Source organism: Boleophthalmus pectinirostris, unplaced genomic scaffold (assembly GCF_026225935.1).
Source record: "Boleophthalmus pectinirostris isolate CB_2022bp ecotype Guang Dong unplaced genomic scaffold, ASM2622593v1 HiC_scaffold_1, whole genome shotgun sequence".
Taxonomy (NCBI): Eukaryota; Metazoa; Chordata; class Actinopteri; order Gobiiformes; family Gobiidae; genus Boleophthalmus; species Boleophthalmus pectinirostris.
The window spans coordinates 28,164,634-28,185,968 of NW_026570970.1; the positions used below are offsets into that span (position 1 = coordinate 28,164,634).

The 21,335-nt window shown below is 37.1% G+C and overlaps 1 protein-coding gene across 1 annotated transcript in view; it reads right to left on the reverse strand.

Moving 5' to 3' along the window:
• fn1a (fibronectin 1a) overlaps positions 1-18,904 on the reverse strand; it is a 40,072-nt gene extending 21,168 nt beyond the window's left edge. Inside the window, exons 1-13 of the mRNA XM_020920361.2 lie at positions 18,553-18,904; positions 16,834-16,959; positions 16,327-16,461; positions 15,052-15,183; positions 14,678-14,815; positions 12,603-12,761; positions 11,624-11,818; positions 11,134-11,316; positions 10,542-10,718; positions 6,594-6,749; positions 5,152-5,280; positions 4,921-5,064; positions 791-912 (exon numbers count right to left, since the gene is read on the reverse strand). Of these exons, the coding sequence (XP_020776020.2) occupies positions 791-912; positions 4,921-5,064; positions 5,152-5,280; positions 6,594-6,749; positions 10,542-10,718; positions 11,134-11,316; positions 11,624-11,818; positions 12,603-12,761; positions 14,678-14,815; positions 15,052-15,183; positions 16,327-16,461; positions 16,834-16,959; positions 18,553-18,682 (1,926 nt within the window). The 5' untranslated portion in view covers positions 18,683-18,904. The remainder of the gene's footprint in view (positions 1-790; positions 913-4,920; positions 5,065-5,151; positions 5,281-6,593; positions 6,750-10,541; positions 10,719-11,133; positions 11,317-11,623; positions 11,819-12,602; positions 12,762-14,677; positions 14,816-15,051; positions 15,184-16,326; positions 16,462-16,833; positions 16,960-18,552) is intronic.
• Positions 18,905-21,335: the final 2,431 nt, after the last annotated feature.

Consider the following 21,335-nt stretch of genomic DNA (forward strand, 5'->3'; position numbering starts at 1 on the left):
TATGTAGGGTTTAATACTGGTACATTTTTATGCTATTTTAAGCTCCTTGTCATATATAGAGTTATAAAATTGTTTCATGTCTTTAATTATTCTCAACTATGTAGCGTCAGTAGTTTGTATCTTGTCATATATTTGTCACTGGGTCCTGGTCCTGGTTGCTGGTTAGTTCACCCATATGTTCAACACAATGAATGGCTATTTGAGACAGGAAGATACATAAGATGAATAATTTTCAATTATAAGCACAACTTTGATATGTGCTTTGAAATTACATACACATAGGCACATTGGAAATACAATTGGCAATAGGCTTTCATTACTAACACACCATAAATGTTCTGTTTTTTTTTTTTGCCTAATACAGTTATAATGAGTTAAACTAACTTTACTTAAGCATTTAGAACACACAGATGACTAGAGTGCATATGATGTAAAAATAAAATAATAAATAATAGATAATAAATATAATATTAAAATCCAAGTTTATTTAGAAAGTGCTGCATTTTAATCTTTCCATTTTTTGGCATAGGAGAAATTCAATTTGTCAAGTGAACAAAGTTTATTTGGTTGAATATGTTTCTCATCTCATCCAAGTTGCTTCCTCAGTTCTGGTCAGAATGGTGGTGGGTACTTCCTTATATCTGTCTGCAGGGAGGAGCTAATTACAATGAAACTACTCTGTTTCTTCAGTTCTTTCAATTTTTTTGTTTCAAGACATGGTTGTTTTCCAGACTTGGTCCCTATAGTTATTTTGGTGTTCATATGAAAGAGTTTAAATGGTGGTACTCACAGCTCTCCACTTGAGGACATATTGAGTGATGTGGGCAGAGGCAGGGGCGTTCCACTGGATGGGGTGAGAGTTGGGTTGGTTTCCAGATTCGGTGATGATAACTTGTACAGGACGGGTACCACCTGGGACACGCAGACATAAAAATGAGGGGAAAGTAATGAAACATCTGCAAATATGCCAAGGTCTATAATCCAAGGACACATGATGAAAATGGTGAAGAAAGGGTATCTACTATATTTGAGTAATGGTTTGAAACAGATTTTGCAATTTTATGCTTGAGACTTTGACCATGACACACTTTTGAAAGCAACACGATATTCTGTACTTTTGGCTTTTTAGTTTTGGGGTCACTAAAGCAAATCATCCACTATGCCTCATAATAGGGTTACCAAAATACTAACCGGTAATAGTTATTGAAACGAGGACGAGAACTGAAACTAGAACTAGCACTGAACGTAGATACTCAATTGAAAAGTATTGTTAAAATGTGAAAATGTGCAAAATTTAAATAAGACATAACTGGGCCTTTCCTGAAGAGTTGTTATTTTCAGCCCTAGCATAGGACAACAAATACACCCCACCATGACTAAATTGTCTTCATTTTACAGAATCAGAATTCATTTAAAAATCACTGTACAACGTTTGTGTTACATGTATTATATTTCAAAATTTCTCACTTAATTTCAAAGGAAAACAATTTATCTTCTAATGAGATACAGAACACAGTACCATTACAATCAATAATTTAATTTTGGCAAAAGAACACACACTAATAAATAAAGCAACTCTGTATAAGCTTCCAGCCAAAGCCAAACTTAAAATATGTTGAGTAACAGAATGTCCACAGAAACTGAGAAGAACCTGGCAGCTCTGTGTGAAATTCCTAAAGAATTCTACAGCTGCAATGCAACCGCTTTCCATGTTCTTTCAGCAACCACTTTCTAGAAACATAACAGTGATTACATGAATAAATGCATAATATTGCAATGGTTGTTTTGGAGTTATGCCAAATTTGAATATTGTGTATATACCATAGTTAATGACAAAAAAAATAAAAATACAGTTATAAAAATGCAGGTAACAGTTATATTTGTAATTAATTTACATTTCATCCAATCTCTGATGGATTTCTATGGATTGTCATTGGGATAATTCCATAAACCCTACTAAGCTAATATAGACAATAAATTAGGGATGCACTGATCCAACTTTTTTCAGTTCCAACACCAAATTTGGTACTATGGCTTTAAGTATTTGTCGATACCCAATATCAAGCAATACAAGTGCAGAGAAATTTCATTTGTACTGTATGTGTTATGTAACTGTTACTTATGTATAGTTATTATTTTGTTTATAGTTGACCCATAATCTCAGTATGATTTTGATGCTGTATTCTTAACTCAGTATCTTGCACATTCCTAGATATAAGATTAAACATCTGGCTAACATGTGTGCACTTTGCAGACATTGCATTAGCACAATTTGTACATTGTAAGTCAAAGATTCATCTCTCAACACTGTGCTTCTACTCAGACTTCATGGTATGTGAGAAAAATGATATGACCATAAGAAACAAAACCAGGGATTCCAAATCAAAGCACTCAAACAGCGATAAATCTTCCTAAAACCCTTCATGCATACAGAGGTCATATGGCATGCAGACTGTGTTGATAGCGCACTGGTAGCTTCTATAAAGATCTTTTCGAAACCGCTTTTCCCAATTCAAAAACCTGTAATCTTAGTTTCTGAGCAAGTGGCGCGGTTAACCAGATTCTGCCCGCCGATACTCAAACCTCAAAAACAATCTGGGACCAATTAAGGATTATTACAGGCCCACAGAGCACTGACGGAGCAGAGGAGAAGGCTTAGTCAAAATCAGATGTGGGGTAAGTATGAAACGGATATACACTTTGCATTTAAGACAAAGAGCTTTACAATCAGGATTCAAGTAGTGCTGTTGTGATACTCAAATTTCTAACTTGACACCAGACTTTCAATACTAAAAAACACACTTTTTTGAGAAAATTTTCAGCAAAATAGTAGTTTTGTTTATACCGCCTTGTGGAAGATTGATTTTTTTATACAGGGCAAGACCTAAAACTATTAAAAAAGGTTATTTTATTTTATGTATATGGTTTTTTTCAGTATTAACACTCAGTACTAGTTTTGGTATTGATCATGTGGGTATAGCAAAAAATTGATTGGATTTTTCTTTTGCAACAACTGAGGGATTGCACAGACATTATCTGATTAAACGTTTTTTGACAACCTTAGCTCAAAAGGTTACGGTTGCAGATTTAAAAAAATTAAAAATTAAGAGAAGATAAACTGCTAAACTAATAAACTAATCTCAATAATGTTTGGAGAGAAATTTTGCAATAAAAACAGGACATTTTGTTTTGCAACCCTACTCCAGACAAATTCACCTCAAATCTATGCTTTTCTCACAAGTGCTAGACATAACTTGATGCAGACAGATGCACAATGTAGTTACGGGGCAATGAACTTGAAAGAACCCCCTTAAAAGAACCCCAAACAACATGATATGGGCTACAGATTGTGTTACAAGATGAGAAACATAGACACTGCAAAAGCAAACTGCATTTTTGCAAAGATCGTATCAGAGCAATGGTAAATGTGAGACTTTTAAAACACTATTAAAATTCTCCACTTTGGGTTTTCCACTTTTGCCTTTTATGGAGTTTTTACATAGCAGCAGCTGACGAGCTTGAGGTCTGGACTAACCCTCACGCTGGCCTTAAATCTTGGTGAACTTGAACGCACAAAAACACACACATATTCGCACACACAGGATCGCAGCTGGTTGTCATTACAAAGACTGAAAAGTGCCCTACATTTTCTATCTCATGTCAACCTGCTCTATGCACACTGCAAAAAAGCTGCAGTTCGATCTTGATCCATGGAGCCTACAATGGAAATGTTAAAGGTCCTATATTAAAGAAATTAGATTCTTGTGAGTTTTAAGCCATGTAATAATGTTGTTTCCTCCTCAAAAACATACCTGGAGTGGAGTTGTGTTTTGTTTCATTCATATGTCTGAGTAACACTTTCCTAAAAATGCTCTGTTCCACTTTGTGATGTCAAGCAGTCGTTTTGTTTTGTTTGTTTGTTTTTTCTTTTACCTGTGGTTCTGTAGAAATTGGCAATTCCAGGGCCGAAATCATCCAAATGACTCTAGTGCAGGTGTATGTGCTTAAAAACACAGTGGAGCATGGCCTGTATTACCACATGACATCACAAAGTAGAACAGAGTGTTTTCTGTTTGGGAGAAGAACTCAGCCTCAATATGTAGTTTGTGTGTTAAACATTTGTGAATGAAACAACCCTAGGTATGTTTTTGATGAGGAACATAATAACATAGATCAGAAAATAGCATAATATAGGGCCTTAAAGTAAAAAGTAATTCTGCCCTTATTTTGACATTGATTCTTCACTGTTAAATCATGTTTGGGTTTAAAATGAACACACACACACACACATACAAAGGCCAGGCATTGATCTGTACAGCTGTAGCAACATCACAGGACGTGCCCCATGCAGACAGGAACAAAGAGCAGGGGGAGGAGGGAGTCCCAAAGAGGAAATCACACCCCATCCCATCGCAATCTGTCCACATCAAAGTCAAAAGGCCTGCCTCAAGTAAACATTTAGACTGCAACATTTGGGGGAAAGAGTTGTTAATTTGGGCCATTAAGCTGTCAGTTACTGGTGTTGGGACAGCAGGCTAACGAGGCTCCTTTTGTTAACTTTTGAATACACATAATACAATGAAAGCCTGTCTCAAAGCATGAAAAGAAACATCCATTATCTAAGTTGTAATCATAAATCTTACTCTAGTTGTTTTTTCAAAGGTGAAAATATATCAAGTTTGTTTATATCAGTAGTAAGTGAAAAAGATTTATTGACTACGCATGTATGTAATATCATGTCTACATGATATTGAATAGCATGAATAACATTAGCTATTAGCCATTAGTATAGCTGAATAGCATTAGAATGATCTTGAGCTGTATCAAATATAAGAGCACATAGACTAGTACATCCATGGACTAAAGGCTTTATAGATTATTATTCTTTCACCCCATACCATACGGACATAAGATGCTTACCTGGGTAGGACTGCTGGGGCTCACAACTCAGCTCTCCGAGACCGTTGCCATAGCAATAACACTTGTACATGACTCCGTGGATGACTTTGTCCCATGACTCCCCAATCTGATAGAAAGCTCTGGTCTCTGGCTCCTGGCACTGGTCTGAAAAAAATTAAAAAAAAAACATAAAAAGGATATTAAAGCAGTGAGTCACGATTTAGCACAATTTAGTTTTTTAAATGAACTCACCAATTGCGTCACACTTCCATCGACCGCGCCCCTGTCCGAAGCAGGTGCAGTTCATTGTGTAGCCCTCCTCATGTTGTTTGGTAAAAGTCTGGTTCACCTCATAGGTCAAGCCATCCACAATACACTGATCTATGATACAAAATACAGAGGACACTGGCTGGTTACATTTTCATACACACCAAAAATCTGATCATAATATGATTTCTGGAGTTTTCAGATTATTGAAATTTCATGTACATCATCCGGTGTGGGTAAGTAAGTAAGTCTTTATTTATATAGCGCTTTCACAGACATTTTCTGTCCTAAAAGACACTTTACACAGCATTCATTCACTCTGGTGATGATAAGCTACTATTGTAGCCACAGCTGCCCTGGGGCACACTGACAGAGGCACAGCTGCCATGCCACTGGGCGCCATCAGTCCCTCCAACCACCACCATCACTCACACACACCACTTTCATACTAGGCAATATGGGTGAAGTGTCTTGCCTAAGGACACAATGATTGAATTGATTGTATTTAACTGACCACAACTATCAAGCTGTTTATGGAGACCTATGTAGCATGTTTTGGGTTGATGGGGGAAACCGGAGCACCCGGAGGAAACCCATCCGGGCACAGGGAGAAACATGCAAACTCCACACAGAAAGGCCCGGGCAACCCGGGGATCGAACCCAGAACCTTCTTGCTGTGAGGCATGAGTGCTAGCCACTCAGCCACCGTGCCGCCGGGTAATCTAATTTCTTTCTGAGTATTCACACTTATTCAAAAAAGGGGTAAACATGTGGTAAAGACAAAAATGAAAGAAAAATTTTTTTAAAATTAATTCCAAATACTGTATTATTATATTGTACTGTTTTTTCACAAATGGAAACTCAAACTTGCAGGTGCACTAAAACCACTATAAAGTGCACGTGTATTGGCTTAGACTTTGCAGGTGAGCGATTATACCACATGACCTTTTGACCTTTAGTGTCAAGAATGTTAATGCTAGTCTTTAATTATCATGCACCACCCGCAGACCAAGACAGCAGCCTTCTCTTTATTTTGGTATCTCTGTCATCAGTTGCCCTCCCAAATCTCTACATCAATTTAATTAAATTTCTTACAACAGATGAGTAAAATTTCCTGTTTTTGAAATAAACAACAAAACTGAAAATCCTTTTATGTTAAACTTTATAATTTTCTATCAGGAATTTTGCCTACAGATGTGCTTAAAATCATCTTCTGGCTTAAAGTCCCTTCTGAACTTTCAAATTTGCTATTAAGGAAGGCACTGAACTTTGTACCAGTTCTTGTTTTCTATCGATCTGTATAGGCTCCTGTCTATAGAAATTTAAACCACAAACCAGGTAAAACAGCTGAGAGTTATGAATTCTGACCTGCTCCCTGACTCAGTTTTAAACTATAGATATTGTAAAATGTGAACCTGCATCTGTACCTTTGAGTTGAGAATAGGCGACACAGCTCCACTCTCCTCTCCCATTTCCAACACAGGTACACCTCATCATGTGTCCCAGGACGTCATGGCGCCTGTCCCACTGGTCGCCCACTCTGTACATCGCCCCTTCAGTTGTGGTGCAGACCTCTTCATGAGCTAAAACATACAACAAAACACAGTTAATGCATTTAAACTAGCAACAAGACAACAAATACGCTTACAAAATTTAACCTAGCAATCCTATTTAACGTTCTCTGGTTTGTAGTCATAGTTGTGATTGTGATTGTAGCAGTAGTTGTAGTGGTGGCAGTAATAGTGGTTGCATTAGTAGCAGTAGTATTGGTAGTAGAAGTAGTATGTGTAGAAAAGGTATAGAAGAAGTTATGGTAGTTTTAACATAGCACTACATAAAGAAATACAATACATAAAGTACACAACTGTGATTTAATTACAGTGTGTATTAGTAGAGGTTGTAGCAGTAAATGCATTAGTACTTGTCTTAGTAGTAGTAGTAGCAGTAGTAACAGTATAAGTAGTACTACTGTAATCATGTTAACATTAAGTGCTAGACTACAAGTTGTTTTCACAGTCATAGTAAGAATAATTATCATGTTATTTATACAGTCTTTAGCAGATAAGTAGTAGTATGTAGAATAGTCTTTATAGTGATAGATAAAGGTAGTGACATCAATTTATGTAGTAATAGTAGTCGTAAGAGCTGTAGTGGGAGTCTCAACAGCAATATTTGTCATTCAGTAGCGGAAATCAAGTGTCTTCTCTTTGCAATTACTGGATCTAGTCTACTATTATTTAACACAGCACCTGGGCCCAGTGGAAACTTCCTGAATAGAAAGTCAAAAACCAGCTGTGTGTTGACTTGACTGAGTGTGTCTCTGTTATTAAGAGTGGAGTTTATAATCAAGAGATATACATGTTTGTTGAACAAGAAGAAACATGTCACGTTGGCATACGGTGTGGTATTTATGCACCCTTTCACACATTTCACACGTCTCATTACTTTAAATTACAAAGTTGGACAATTTAATTAAGCAATAAGAAAGTTTAAAAGCAGCCACACAGTTTGCAGTTTGCATCAGGTATAGCAACAGCCTACAGAATTATATCTAATAAATTTTACACTATGTATTTTGCTGCTTGATGTCACTGATATATGCCAGTGCTTTTCCGATCACACATAATTTGGTTTAATTTAGCTGGGGGGAATGTCTTGCCCAAACATATAATAAAAGTATGAGTTGTATAGATCAAACTCCCATGGCCTCTCTAAAACCAAAGTTATTATCCCATCCAATTCTAACTTAAACCTTGTCATTGAAAAACTCATGCTTAATTTCTGGTCCTACCCCACAAGAAAGAGGTTAAAAACATATATTCTCCATGGAGATAGGTACATTTTATGCCATACTTTGGGCGATTATAGCCAAAAGGACAACATTTCCATGGAAACAAGCTGAAGGAGTCAAATATGAGTCAGGTTTGTGGATATGCAAGCCTGTTCATAGTAAGGACCTGAGTTTTTCAGTACAATAAACCCAACCAAATTGAAAAACAATGTGGTACAAAAATCCATTTGTGTCCTACTGCATTATAGACTGTCCCTGAAGTTGAGTCCACAGTATATGGTGTTTTTACAGTCCATATAAAGTCTTTGTCATTCACAAGCACTCCTGTAATAAATCTCTAAGTAATGACTGTATTTCCTTCAAATGGGGGCATAAATTATACAGTGACGAAACTCAAGCTCTATTCCACAGGGTAGGTCTGTTTTTGCAGGTAAAAAGGCAGAGAGAACAGAAAGACTGTCCCAAAACATCTGTTAAATTGAGCATAGAAGAGGAGGAGAGAGGAAGGAGGAGAGAAGGAGGAGGAGAGATATGGGGCAAATGCCAGGCTGCTTCTGCACTGGCGCCACACCATATGGGACTTTCAGCTTGGACTCAGTGTCTATGGACTGGTGGCTGGGCAGTAACTTTGGGATGACAATAACGAATGGTGATTTAAGTGTGCAAATCTGTCAAATGGCTTTAGGTCAGGGCTGGGTTATTATGTCAGTAAGATCGAAATAACACAGAAGGAAAGGTTTTTGTTTTCATTTTTACAAGAATAATTCACACCTACTTATATCTTTACCTCATTTTTCTTTAGCCTGGATGTCTAAGGGTTACTAACGGACTATGTTACCCTGAAAGAGGTCTGTCATGTGATGGCAACATAGAGACAATGTTTTACTTGAGGTCTTGACTAAAAAAGTATACAGCCACTATGAAGAATGAAGCAATAATCAGTTGTAATACGTCAATTTAGTATTTCTTGTAATATATGTATGAATGTTTTTTGCTAAAGGGCTTGTGAAGCTGAAAAGATGTTTGACTATAACATCTAAATATCCAGTTTCAGATAAGAGTGAGTGGTGCCATTGAATTGTATAGTGAAGCAATAGGATTTTCTGCATTAAACGGTCACATATTTGCACATACTGTATCTAGAAATATCATCAAGTATAATTAGTGTGCTAGTAATTTTTAAATTCCTAGTTAGTAGTATTGTCTCAGTGAAAAGTCAAATTTTATGTACTAATTTGGCTGCTTTGTATAGTTTGTATCCTATTCCTTCTTTTTTCCCAAGTATGGACTGAACATGAGTCTGAAATAAAGAATTAATTAATTAATTAATTAATTAATTAAATCAATAAACAATTTATTTTTTTGCGGAACACTTATACCTAGGCACATCAACAAGAACTACACTGCAAGAAAGACTGTCTAACTTTAAAAAAAACACTAGAACTGTTCCATGATGCCATTTTGGGATACACAGGCCAATGCATGAATTACTGTCTAAACTGTCATATATAGGCAATACAAAAGTGTGCTAGTAAAGTATCCATTGCCCTTGCAGCTGTATAATGTATTACAGACTATGGACAAACCAGATGGGATTTCTGCGTCAGACTTTTAATACTAACAGTGCTTCTCTAGAGCTGCTATGGATTATGTTTATAGGTCTGCCATTCAATTATTGGAGTCTGCCAGGGCTTAACTCACTGTTCCTGTGGATTGTAGCTTAAGGCACATTACATATCTACATGTTCTGAAGACACCAAATGCTTTGATCCAATCAGATAACATTTAAAAGGGAAGATTTGTGCATGGTTTGCTCAAACACTGGAGGCATCTGGCCTTAACTCAACTTTGCAGGAGAGGAAATACAATCCACACTTGTTTATTTTGTTACGGAATAACTCAAAAACACAACTCAAATGTGGGAAATTGAAGAATATATACACAATTCAATATTACTGCATACATCTGAAATATGTCTATTGGTTCTTCTCGTAAACTGCTGTTAATAATGGAGGAACGTCATTTGTCAGATTGCATGGTAACTTGTATAATTACATAGTTTTATTATGACTATGGATGCGTTTACACTTGCCATGGTTTAGTCTTGATCTAAAACATGTTGATTGGGTATGAAACTATTTCAGCCTATAACATTTATAATTAATCTCATGTTATTTCTATTGAGGGACATTTTTACACTTAGTTAAGGTATTTGGCATTCTAATCTTCACTAGTCATCAACATAATTCTCAATGTTGTTTCAGTTACCCCCTGATGTTTCACTCTCTTTACCCTTTTGATTGATTAATTGACACCTCAGTGACAGAACAACAACTTTCACATTTACTGAGGTTATCTTCACTAATCTCATCTGCAAGTTAAAGAAGTCAATTCAAATGAGATTATCTAGCCTGTGTCAACAATGTGGGGAGCTTTCACTGCCCTAAAAGATTTATACAAATACAGTAATCAGGTAACACATTCGAACATCTGGATGGTACATTTAACATACAGCACAGGGGTCTTTAAAAACCAGGCAGAACATTGACAAAAAGTCTTGTTTTTTAAACAGGTCACTACTCACCAGCCATGGGGCAGAATCCAAATCTCTGCTCAGCATCGTAGTCTGTTGTCGTGCCGCACCACTTCATCCCGTCTCTCCTCCCGTCAGAAGTACAATCCGAATAGTTCCGTCCATTATAGATGTAAGGGAACTGACACAGGGCGCCATTGGAGTTACCTCCCCTGGTCGTCACAATGGCTGATAAGACAAAACAAGTTAAGAAATAAATAAATTATCAAAAGTGTGTCTGAACAAATGAGTAGAAGAATTGTTAAAATAACAACAACAAAAGTTGGCTGGGAAGTTATATGAAAGTTATGTGTAAGGAAATCTGCTAATTCGAATTTCCTACAAAAAAAGTTCTACATATATTGATTGTTGTTTTGTATAAAAAATTTGCATGTCACTATTTCACACTTATTTAAAGACATGTTTTAGCATATTTCTTTTGAATTGCCACAATATCTGATTATTGTCACTGGGATATCGGCAAAATTCACCCCTACTTAGACACCTACTAAAACCAGTAATGACTATATGCATTAAATAGTACTCAGTGTAAAAATAAAGGCTGCTCCACTGCCAAAGATAAAATAGGCTGTAGTTTTCTTACCATTTTGTTCAGTACAGAAAGAGTATTTTTGTTCGGTCTCAAAGTCAGATGAAGTGGAACACCAGAGCTGTCCATCACTGCGTCCGTCCGAGGTGCAGGTGTGGTAAGTCTTTCCTTTGTAAACGAACGGGAAAACACAGGGCTGCCCACCAGAATTACCTCCATAGACAGCAGCAGGTCCATCTATACAAAACAATATGCATTAGTAATACTTAGACAATTAACACATGACAATAGCTAAAAGAAGTACAGCATGTTTGTGGGTGGGTTCTATATAGGCACAATTAAATATACTTAACTGTCTAACATTAAAATAAAACTGTTGAAAATAAATAAGTGATTTGAATATTGACATTAGGATATAATGTTAATGTGTTCATAGCTAGTTCATGAACCAATAATATAGACATTAACTGTATGGATAGAATGGGTTAATTTGAGGCTGTAATTATTATGTAAAAATTATGATTGTAACTGAATAATATTTTACCCCATTGTTCACAGCTGATGCCGTTGCCGAGGCAGGTGCAGAGCATTTGTTTGGTTCCCTGGTTCTTGATCCATCTCTGTCCAATGAAATAATACAGCCCAGCGTCCGACCTGCAGGGCCCCTCCTGAGGTAGTTCAGGGACTGCCGGCTGGTAGACCACCGGCTGGATGTTTGTGATCACGCGAGAGCCAGTGCCTGGGAAATAACAAGAAAATATGTTATTAATAATTTGGTAACAAGACCTAATCAAGTCTCATTGGTTTAAATATTAATCAGTCCTGAATAAGTTGTGGTCAAGTATGGATAAGACGGTGACAATTAATTCCATCTATCTTTTACAAATACTTTATTTTTGTTAAGATCTAAAACTTAAATTTTCTTTTTCAAGTATGAACAACTGCTCATAGAGTAAAAATGCATTTAAATAATAATATAGGTATTTCATTCAGATACAAATGAATATATAATATTTCAGAAGAAGCAGATAAACTTAACTGCATTAAGGACGTTTTTCTTAATTGACATAGTGTATCATAAAGTGTAACTCCCTAAAATGGCAATGTTCAATAGTGACAAAATTATGTACAAATATGTGTTTATGTGCAGTTAGACAAGCTTTGAATATTAAGTAAACTTAGTTCAGTTTTGGTACATATTGGTACAAGTATTCCTTTGCAACTTACTGTAGAAGTAATAAAAATGAGGAATCAATTTTAATAGCCTAAATTAAAAGTACTTTTTTCTATATGAAGGTAATTTATTCATTGTATTATATTGTACTATTCCTTTGCCCTAATTCTCAAACTTTCTCACAAGGTCATCACTTGGAGGACTTGTCTTTCTCACATCAACACTATGGAGGTGGGGGGCTTCTTATCTTTACCCCCCAAACACCAGCTGCCTCTGCTCTTTCTCCCTCTGTAATCACTAAGGCCATAGGGGGCAGAGGGGCAGTGGGGCAGGGGGCATCAGTTCTCACCCAGTCCGGTGGTGTGAAGCGAGGCATGTCTCTCACACTTCCACTCTCCCCTCCCATTCCCAGTGCACAGGCACTGAAGCAGGTTGCCCCTCGCGTCTGTTTTGGTCCAAGTGTCTCCAATGCGGTAAGAGGACAGGGTATCCTGGTCATTACAGCGGTCTGAAAAATAAGATACATATAGATACATTTTCCCTTGTATTTGCACCTTGATTAGTAAATTTGGGTGTGTTACATCTTTATTTGAATACCATTTGTAATACCATCTCAATTACTGGTTCAGACTCACATGCCTTTTTCTTGTTATAGAAGTCATATTAAAACAAGGCCTCAAACTGTTGTATGTAACAGGAAGCTGAAACCGGATGTGTTTAGAATAGTAAATTGCTACTTGAAAAACCAATGGACATGTAGAAGACTTTTTAATCCACTGACAGGTCGCAAGTTCGTAGTGTCAGTCCCAAGCATGGATAAAGGAAGTAGAACATAGAATTGGGCAGGGCATCTCGTCACATAATATTTGCTAATGGACCCAACTGATTTCCAAAGTACTGCACACATTGGGAAAGATTACTTATAATTTTCCACCTCATAATAGAAATGTGTGTGTTGCAATTTTGGTTTTATGCTTCATCATGTAAGAAAAAAATCTACATGTTTTGTTTTATAATTGCATATAGAAAGTAGTTTCTCCTTTGTGTAGTTTATATAGTATGTTAAAATAAAAAGTTACAATAGACTTTTTATATACAAACTTAAACTCACACCAACAATTTACCAAGCTTCCAAAATTGGCCTAATACAGAATATGACATATTTGTTATTTGTTCTGTTATGACCCTACTGGAGCATAACAGTGACCTGCCTCCTCCAGTTCTAAAAGCACATTTTCCATTCATTTTTTTTCCATAGACATAGAAAAATCAACCATTAATAGTTCAAAGGAATCACAGAGGCTTTGTCTATGGGAAAATTAATAAGAAATTTAATTCTGGAACCAGGGGGTGGGTAGTCACAGTTGAGCTCTATTGGTTGGAACAACACTGAGATCATGAACTTTCTTTACTTGGTTTTGGGCAGTGGAAATGACATAAGAGATTTTTCAACACATTTTCATTCAAAGTGTCTCAAACAATTGACACAAAACAGCTCAATCAAACATTTACAAGTGTGTCACAGCCATTGCTTGTTTGTTTTTGTTGATTCCCCAGGCAACCAGCTGTTCTCCATTTTCTTTTGTTAATGTGAGATAATTTAGTGCTATCCAGAGGCCACCTAGTGTTTTTGCATGTGCGTGTCAAGTGATTTAGGCAGTTTCATCAAGGACAAATGGTTGTAATTGCGAACACAACATTTCCTCCAAAGCTTTTAAAAAAATGAAAAGAATGGCATTGCCCTAAGAAATGAAGCTGTAATAGACTCATTATGAGAATAGTAAGGCTAATACACTGATTATGTCAACAAAACATTTACAGCTCCAAATTGTTTACCAGGGGGATTGAATAATAATATAATAAATTGCACAGATGAAATAAACATTAAATTGTGTACAATCCCAATTGACCGGCGTAATTTAGTGATGGAAACAAATATCCAAGTCTGTTACAACTGCAACTGATAAGTCCGCAGGTGTTCAGTCATTGAGTGAGCACAAAATGGGTTACTAGATTCTCAATTTAAAATCTATTTTTAATACAGGTCACAAAATATTACTCATAAAAGATGACGATTTCCCACCTGGAGGGTCGTAAAAAATATTTTCCGTAAGTTGTTAAAAAGAGGTCCAAACTAGACAAATTGAATTAGGCATGTTAATTGCTCTTACTAAGTGTTTTATAATCATTCTCCATTCTGTAACATTCTCTAACAAGACAATCGTTTGTTTGTTTTTTCCCTATAAGGTAGTAGCTTTTCATGTAAGAAAAGCATATCTACAGGTAAAATAGGGGCAACTGAGAGAAAATGTTTGGGAAACACTGGCAGAAATTAACACAGTTTTGTACAGTGGATCCTCTGTGGAGGTTATGTAAGGCTATTTTAAGCGGACTTAGTAGTTAGAGTGACAATGTTTCACTTACTTCTTGAGGTACATGTGATTCGTCCACTGCCCTCTCCCATACAGGTGCAGTCCACCACCATCCAGCCCTGGTACGGCTTCTCCCATGTTTCACCCACTACATAAGACGTCCCGGCACTGTTGTCATAGCAACGCTCAGCTGCAACAGGCAAATATTTAGTAAACATTTAGTTCATTCATTCATTTACACTGGATCTCATTTTTATCACCTATTTCACACAGAATTGAGCTTTACTAGTATAGGTATCTGCAATAATCCTGGTTAGGTCCTAATTGCACAAACTTTATCCTAGCTTTGACAATTGATAATTAAGTATATTAAGTTTGGGTGTCAAGAAATACATCTTAATTATCCTTGAAAAATCATTAACTCACCAACTGGTTTGCAAGTCCATTCTCCTTTCCCATTGCCCAAACAGTCACACTCCAACATGTATCCTCCGGTTTCGTGAGGTCTTCTCCAGGTGTCCCCTATCTTATAAGAAGCTCCGCCCTCATGGCAGCGATCTGGGCAAAAAAAAAGAACAAAAGGGTGTTTATGTCTGCACAGAGAGAACACGCAAAAGAAATGAAAACACCACATCAGACCTCTATGCCATTATCTAACCACGCAGCTAAATGCTAACAGCTGCAGGAGAGCTAGCTGTGCTAATCAGCTGAGGAGAGGATGTTATAGGCAAAATGGTGTATAAGCAGGAAGCAGGACAGCTCTTTCATTTCAAATAGATTAGTTTTATTTTGGTCCTGGATCGTGCTGGTTGCTTTAAGCCAGGGTTTAGGTTCTGGTTAAGTTTTGGTTTAGTTCTTCAATTTTTTTTTTTTCAGTATTTTGTAGGGGTGTAACGATATCCAAGTCTCACAAAACGATATTGTCATGGTATGAACCTCACGACACAATATTTATTGTAATATCATGGGAAAGCTCTAAATAAGGTGGGGAGGCTCACGATTAGGGATGTAACAATATCCAAATCTCTCAGTACGATATTTATAGCGATATTTGGTGAAGGCTAACAAAACTGTTAATGATACTTTTTTCCTCTTAAAATGTCTTGACAAGACTTAGTCCAAAGAACTAAGACTTAAAAGTGCTAAGAACTGTTATTTCTGGTTGTAGTCTGTGCTGAAATGGAGCAAAGGATCATGGTCTATGTAGTTCCCTCTGTATTTTTAGCTATTGCTGCACCATAACTCTTACTTTAAGCAAAGAGACTTGTAATTTGATATATTGTGATGATCCACAACATTACTGTGAGAAATTTGACAATACAATATCATGATATTTCAGTTATTGTTACATCCCTAGTATTATTTTTTTCAGTGAATAATATTTTTAGTTCACATTATTTGGAATAAAATCTTGGCTTGGTTTAGTCCTGTTATAGACCTGGTTTAGACCAGATTTAATCCTGGTTTAGTCCTGATTGAGACCTGATTTAGGTTTCCTGCTTTGGTCCTAGTATAGTCCTGATCTAGTTCTAGTTTAAGAATGATTAACTGCTCATTAAGTGCTCATGTTCTGACCTAAAGAATACATTTTTAATACAATAGTACTGCTAGATTTAAACCTGGATTTCAAATATTTATGCTAGTCAATTGCATCATGTTTCTTGCACAGTATCTTCAACATAAAAGTTTTCGAATACTTACTGGCAATTGTGCTAATCTTGCCTCTTCCAGAGCCGATGCAGGTACAGTCCCAGATCATGCCGTCCTTGGGTCTCTCGTAAGTTTCTCCAACAGTGTAGGAGCGCTGGTTTATCTTGTCAAAACACCTTTCTTCTTCTGCAAAGGAAACACAGGCAGCCATTAATAACACTTTTCATTCACTGTTTTGCTAAAGGTCAGTGTTTCTCCTTCCACTTTGATTCATGTTTTGGTTAATTTATTTAGAACTACAGTGGAAATGGTGCAGTTCACTTTTGGTCTTGGTTTAGGTGTGAAAATTTTGAGAACCACTGCTATAGGTTACACGCTAGGTGGTCTGTATAGTATTGCCAAATCCAATAAATTAGAATTACACTGAAAGAACATCCAGGGTACTTCAGGGTGTGTCTAAAAGCAACACCTTTTATTGCATTCTAAAGTATTTCAGAACCCTATAAGTATGTATAAGTATATCCTATAATGTAAATTGCAAATAAAAGATATACTCACCATCTGGTTTACTTGTGCATTTAATCCCAGCGACTCCTTGGCATGTGCAGACCAGCATGCTGCCCAGGTATGGCCGTTCCCACTGGTCATTGACGCCATAAAAGTGACCATTTTCCATGCAGCCCTCTGAAACAAGACAGGAAAATATGTTAAAAAACCAAAACCTAAGGACCCTGTACCAGACTTTTCCCATGTATTTGCACAAACTTTGTCTTGCCCCAGTGCAGATATATAAGCAGCTATCAAAACAAGTCAGCTGTGAACTATATGGATCTAAAATAAAGCGTTTTATTGTCTGAGAATCAGGAAGTGCTGTTGTTAGCTTTATCGTCACCGCAAAACTCCACTCTGGTCTCTGAAAGTTGTGAAAAGGGCTTGTAAACGTACTGTGGTGAATAATTAGGATGCTCAGAATACATAAGGTAAGTGAGGAATAACTTTGGACCAATGAAAAATGTTTAAAATGAACTAGTTTTTCATATTTAAGACAGCACCTTGTAGCAGATTTCACAAAGCGACTCTTGTCTATCTGGCACCATGTATCCAAACCATAAAACAAATTACAAGATTATACTGTTTACAAGACTGCAAGGCAAGGAATCTAATAATAGTACTAGAGCCTTAGATGTTGTTCTATCCACAAAGTACACACAGGGACTAGAAGACAAAAAGATACCAGGAATAAACATTTGCGTGTGGGAGGGAGGAGGCTTCACCCATGTCTGTGAAATCAAGATTGGATGTGTTAACTCCACTTCAAAGGGCCATAAGCCAGAGCAGTAAATCAATTGAACCAAGAAGAGAATGGAGAACACTTGTACTTTCACACAGCTTTTGTCCATATCTCATTCAAAGGACAATAGAAAAGTACTGTAAGCAGACATTTTCTAGTGGTTCTGAAGGAAACTAATTATTGACTCTCAGTAAACTGACAATACAGATCATTACTCAAAGCAATTGGTGATAAAAGCAACATCTTTGTAATGTTATGCATTACAAAGCTTTGAAACACTACTTTAACGATTCACGCCATTACTGTTACTGTTACTACTACTACATAATCACTACTACTTTAATAACAGTGTAGCATGGTCTCTATAGTCTTCATATTACAATGCTTTTTCTCACTTTGCTGACAAGAAATAGACAACTACCAATATAAAATAGAACCTGAATATATGTAGTGCCCTAAGTAATGCACAAACTACTCAAGGAATGTATACAGGTCGAGAAGTTGTGTAAAAAGACCTAAAAAATACCTCTGTTTTTTAATGAAGCACATGATGTTATTCAGAGTAAACATTCAGCCCACATGGCAGCTTTCCAGTCATTTCATTTGCATACTGCTGCTCCCAGCTCCAATCTACATCCACGTTGATCTCACTCGACTTTGCAAATGGACCTTTCCTGATTAATCAACATGGACTTGAGCAATTGACCTCCTGGGGTCAAGGTTAGGGGTCAAAAACACAATTGTGAACTACAGAGGAAAGATTCAGAGAATATTTCAGCGAGGTTTTCTCACAATTTCAAATATTTTTTAAGCAAATTGATAAAGATGCACAGGAATTTCATAGAGGATACTTTTATTCAAATCTGAAGACGCACAAAAAGTAGCCTAAACTTTTTTTTATCCTAAATACTGCGGTTATCTCCTTGAAATTCTCTCTTTGATAGTTCAAAATGACCTCGTGAAATCATTTCATATAATCATCTTACCTTGAGATACGGAGGAGACGTGATGCTGCTGCGCTTGCCGCCGGCTTTTCTGCGTCCTGTTGGGCATACAGTTAACCACGCTCCCGATGCACAGAGCCACAAGCACCCGAGTTATGGTGCTACCGGCCATCGTGGAGGGAAAAAACACTAAAACTGAACAAAAAGCTGCCTGCGTCCGATGTCAGTTCACGGGACACGGAATGAAAAGAGTCCCCGGAGCAGCGGATAGTGGTTCCCTCCTCGCTCTGGTCTTCGCTCTGGTCTGCAGAGAGCGGCCCCTCAGCGGTGCAGGTTATCCGGAGGGGGAGTGATTTATCTGGGCACGGCGAGCACACACGAGCAGAGGGAGGGAGGAGGGAGACTCCCCACACACGGCTCAGCCCACAGGGGCGAGAAAGAAGTAGGACCACGGGGGACAGAGAAACTAAAACAAAGGAAGGAAGACAGGAAAAGACTTATCTGAATCATCAGGCTGAGCCTATGGCATAGCGAGCTTCTGTTGCTCCTGCTCTTTAGCCTTTATAGCGGACCGTTTTGGAAACGTTTATGGAACAAAATTACAACAAAAAATTTAAAAGTTTGTGCAAAAGTCATATAATAGGCTACGCTCCCAAAAGTAATTCATACATTTTAACTGAAGCTTGGAGCCTTGACTTGAAAAAGATTGCAGTTTGTTTTTTATATCTTATTTTGATCATTATTAAGAGATATTAATTATATTGTCCAAACATTTTTGTGAAAAAGCAGAGCAGTGGGTGGAGATAGGTGGTATGTGATAACAGACATTTTCGGAGGACTCAAACCTTGAATGCAGGACAGTACAGGCCAACATGCATGAATCAATCAAAATACAACTCTAGGTAAATGAATGATGAGGGAACACCAGTATAACATGGTTAAAAACTCATGCAAGTCGATTGACATGTCCCCTTTAAGTCCCTGAGCTGGTGGTCCTGGTTCTTTCCTCATGGATGTATTGTGGGTTCACCTCCAGCTCGAGGAGTGATCTGCAGAATTAGGTCACATGGCGTCAGTGTCTGGACAGTCTCCAGCCACAGCGTAACGTTTCAGGTCTGGAAACTCTTTCAGCGTCCTGGTCCTTCATCTCATGATTGTTCTGTGATATAATCTAAATTCTGTAATGTAAAGCTTTAGTAACCACCGTTTCACTTTCACTCATTTATTCATCACATCACATCAGAAATATATACACCCAGTCGCCCCAATCCACTATTGTCTCACAGCTCTTTCTGCTTCTTTCTATACCCTTAATAGTGACAAGTCGACTATAAGAAATAGTATTTTTCAAAAATAATGCAATTAACTATTTTCATTAACATACTTTTGCAATTATTCTACCATATTTTTGGTTGTATATGTATTTTTAAAAATCTAAATGTAAAATAATTGTTAGTTGCAGTTATACTACAAACACACATCACGACTCCTCACCGCCTGCTCTGACTGGCTTGATCTCTACAAATATACTGCAGTTTAAAACAACCTATGTATTTCACCTGTAGATCATCATGTTATAACTTGTACACTGGAAATCACAATATTCATTTAAAGCAACTTTAAAAAAGAAACAAGTCGGCTGATTCTACATTAGAAAACTGCTTTGTCACAACAAAGCGTCTACCAAGGACTGCCAAATCCTGTGTGTATCACTGATTAAGAAAATAAAATTGAAGAACAAAGTAAGTGGAGAGCAATGGGAACATGCCAGTGGCAGTAAACATGGAAGTTGAACAGCAATATAATACAATATGGTGTCTTGAAAAGAATACTTAAAGATGCACAAATGACTCCAAATACAACTCTGAGAGGGTTGACAAGGGAAACAACTATAACATGATTAAAAGCTCTGAAAAGTCTATCAGTTTTTACAACAGGTTTTACAACTAAAATTGTGTACTCTCTAGCACTTTGAATAGTATTTTTCATGCATATCTAATACTTTTATTCAGTTTAAGCCATGTAACTGTACTTTTACTAGAGTACAACATCTTTCAGTACTGTTTCCACCACTGCATATTCCTAACACTACATCAACCTCCACTGCAGCCATTATAGCTCTCCCATGTGGCAAGGTCATTACTGCGTTTCAGATTACCACTGGTAGCAATTACTACTCCAGTACAGTTTCCTCTCCAAATTAATTGTTAGCTTTAGTCAATCAAGCTAACGAGGTTCTAATTGTCTCTTTGGCCTTTCTGTCTGTGAGTGTACGTGTTTTTGCCTCCTTTTCTGGTGGCTCCCCTGAATTTCCAGTAACCTCCTCGAGCTCATTTATCTTTCTAATGGACTTGTTTGTTGGACAGTGATGCCACACAGAGGAGCCGAGGTGAGGAGGTCAGCTGATAAAATGCTCAGAGCAAGTTTTTAGCTGGAAATGTTTTATTACTCCCCTCAGACAGTTGTTTAGAGATAGTGTGTTGAAAAAGACTGTCTACAATTTGGTTGAAGAGTATCAGATGTAGTGAAAAAGAAAGAAAGATGCAGTTTTATTTCATTTTCTTAAAGCAGACATTTTGTGCAAAATTGAATTTTCAGATCTTTTAACCACAGTATAGACTTTTCCCCTTCTCGTTTACTCTTTCAAAGTTGTATTTGGAGTCATTCGTGCATGTTTGAGCAATCTTTAGACACCATTTTACACCCACTGCTCTGAACTTACTTTGTTCTTCAGTTTTACTTTGTTAATTGGTTATAGACATAGAGTTCGGCAGCATCATGACGTTGCGGTTCAAATGAAAAAAATATAAATAAATAAACTACTT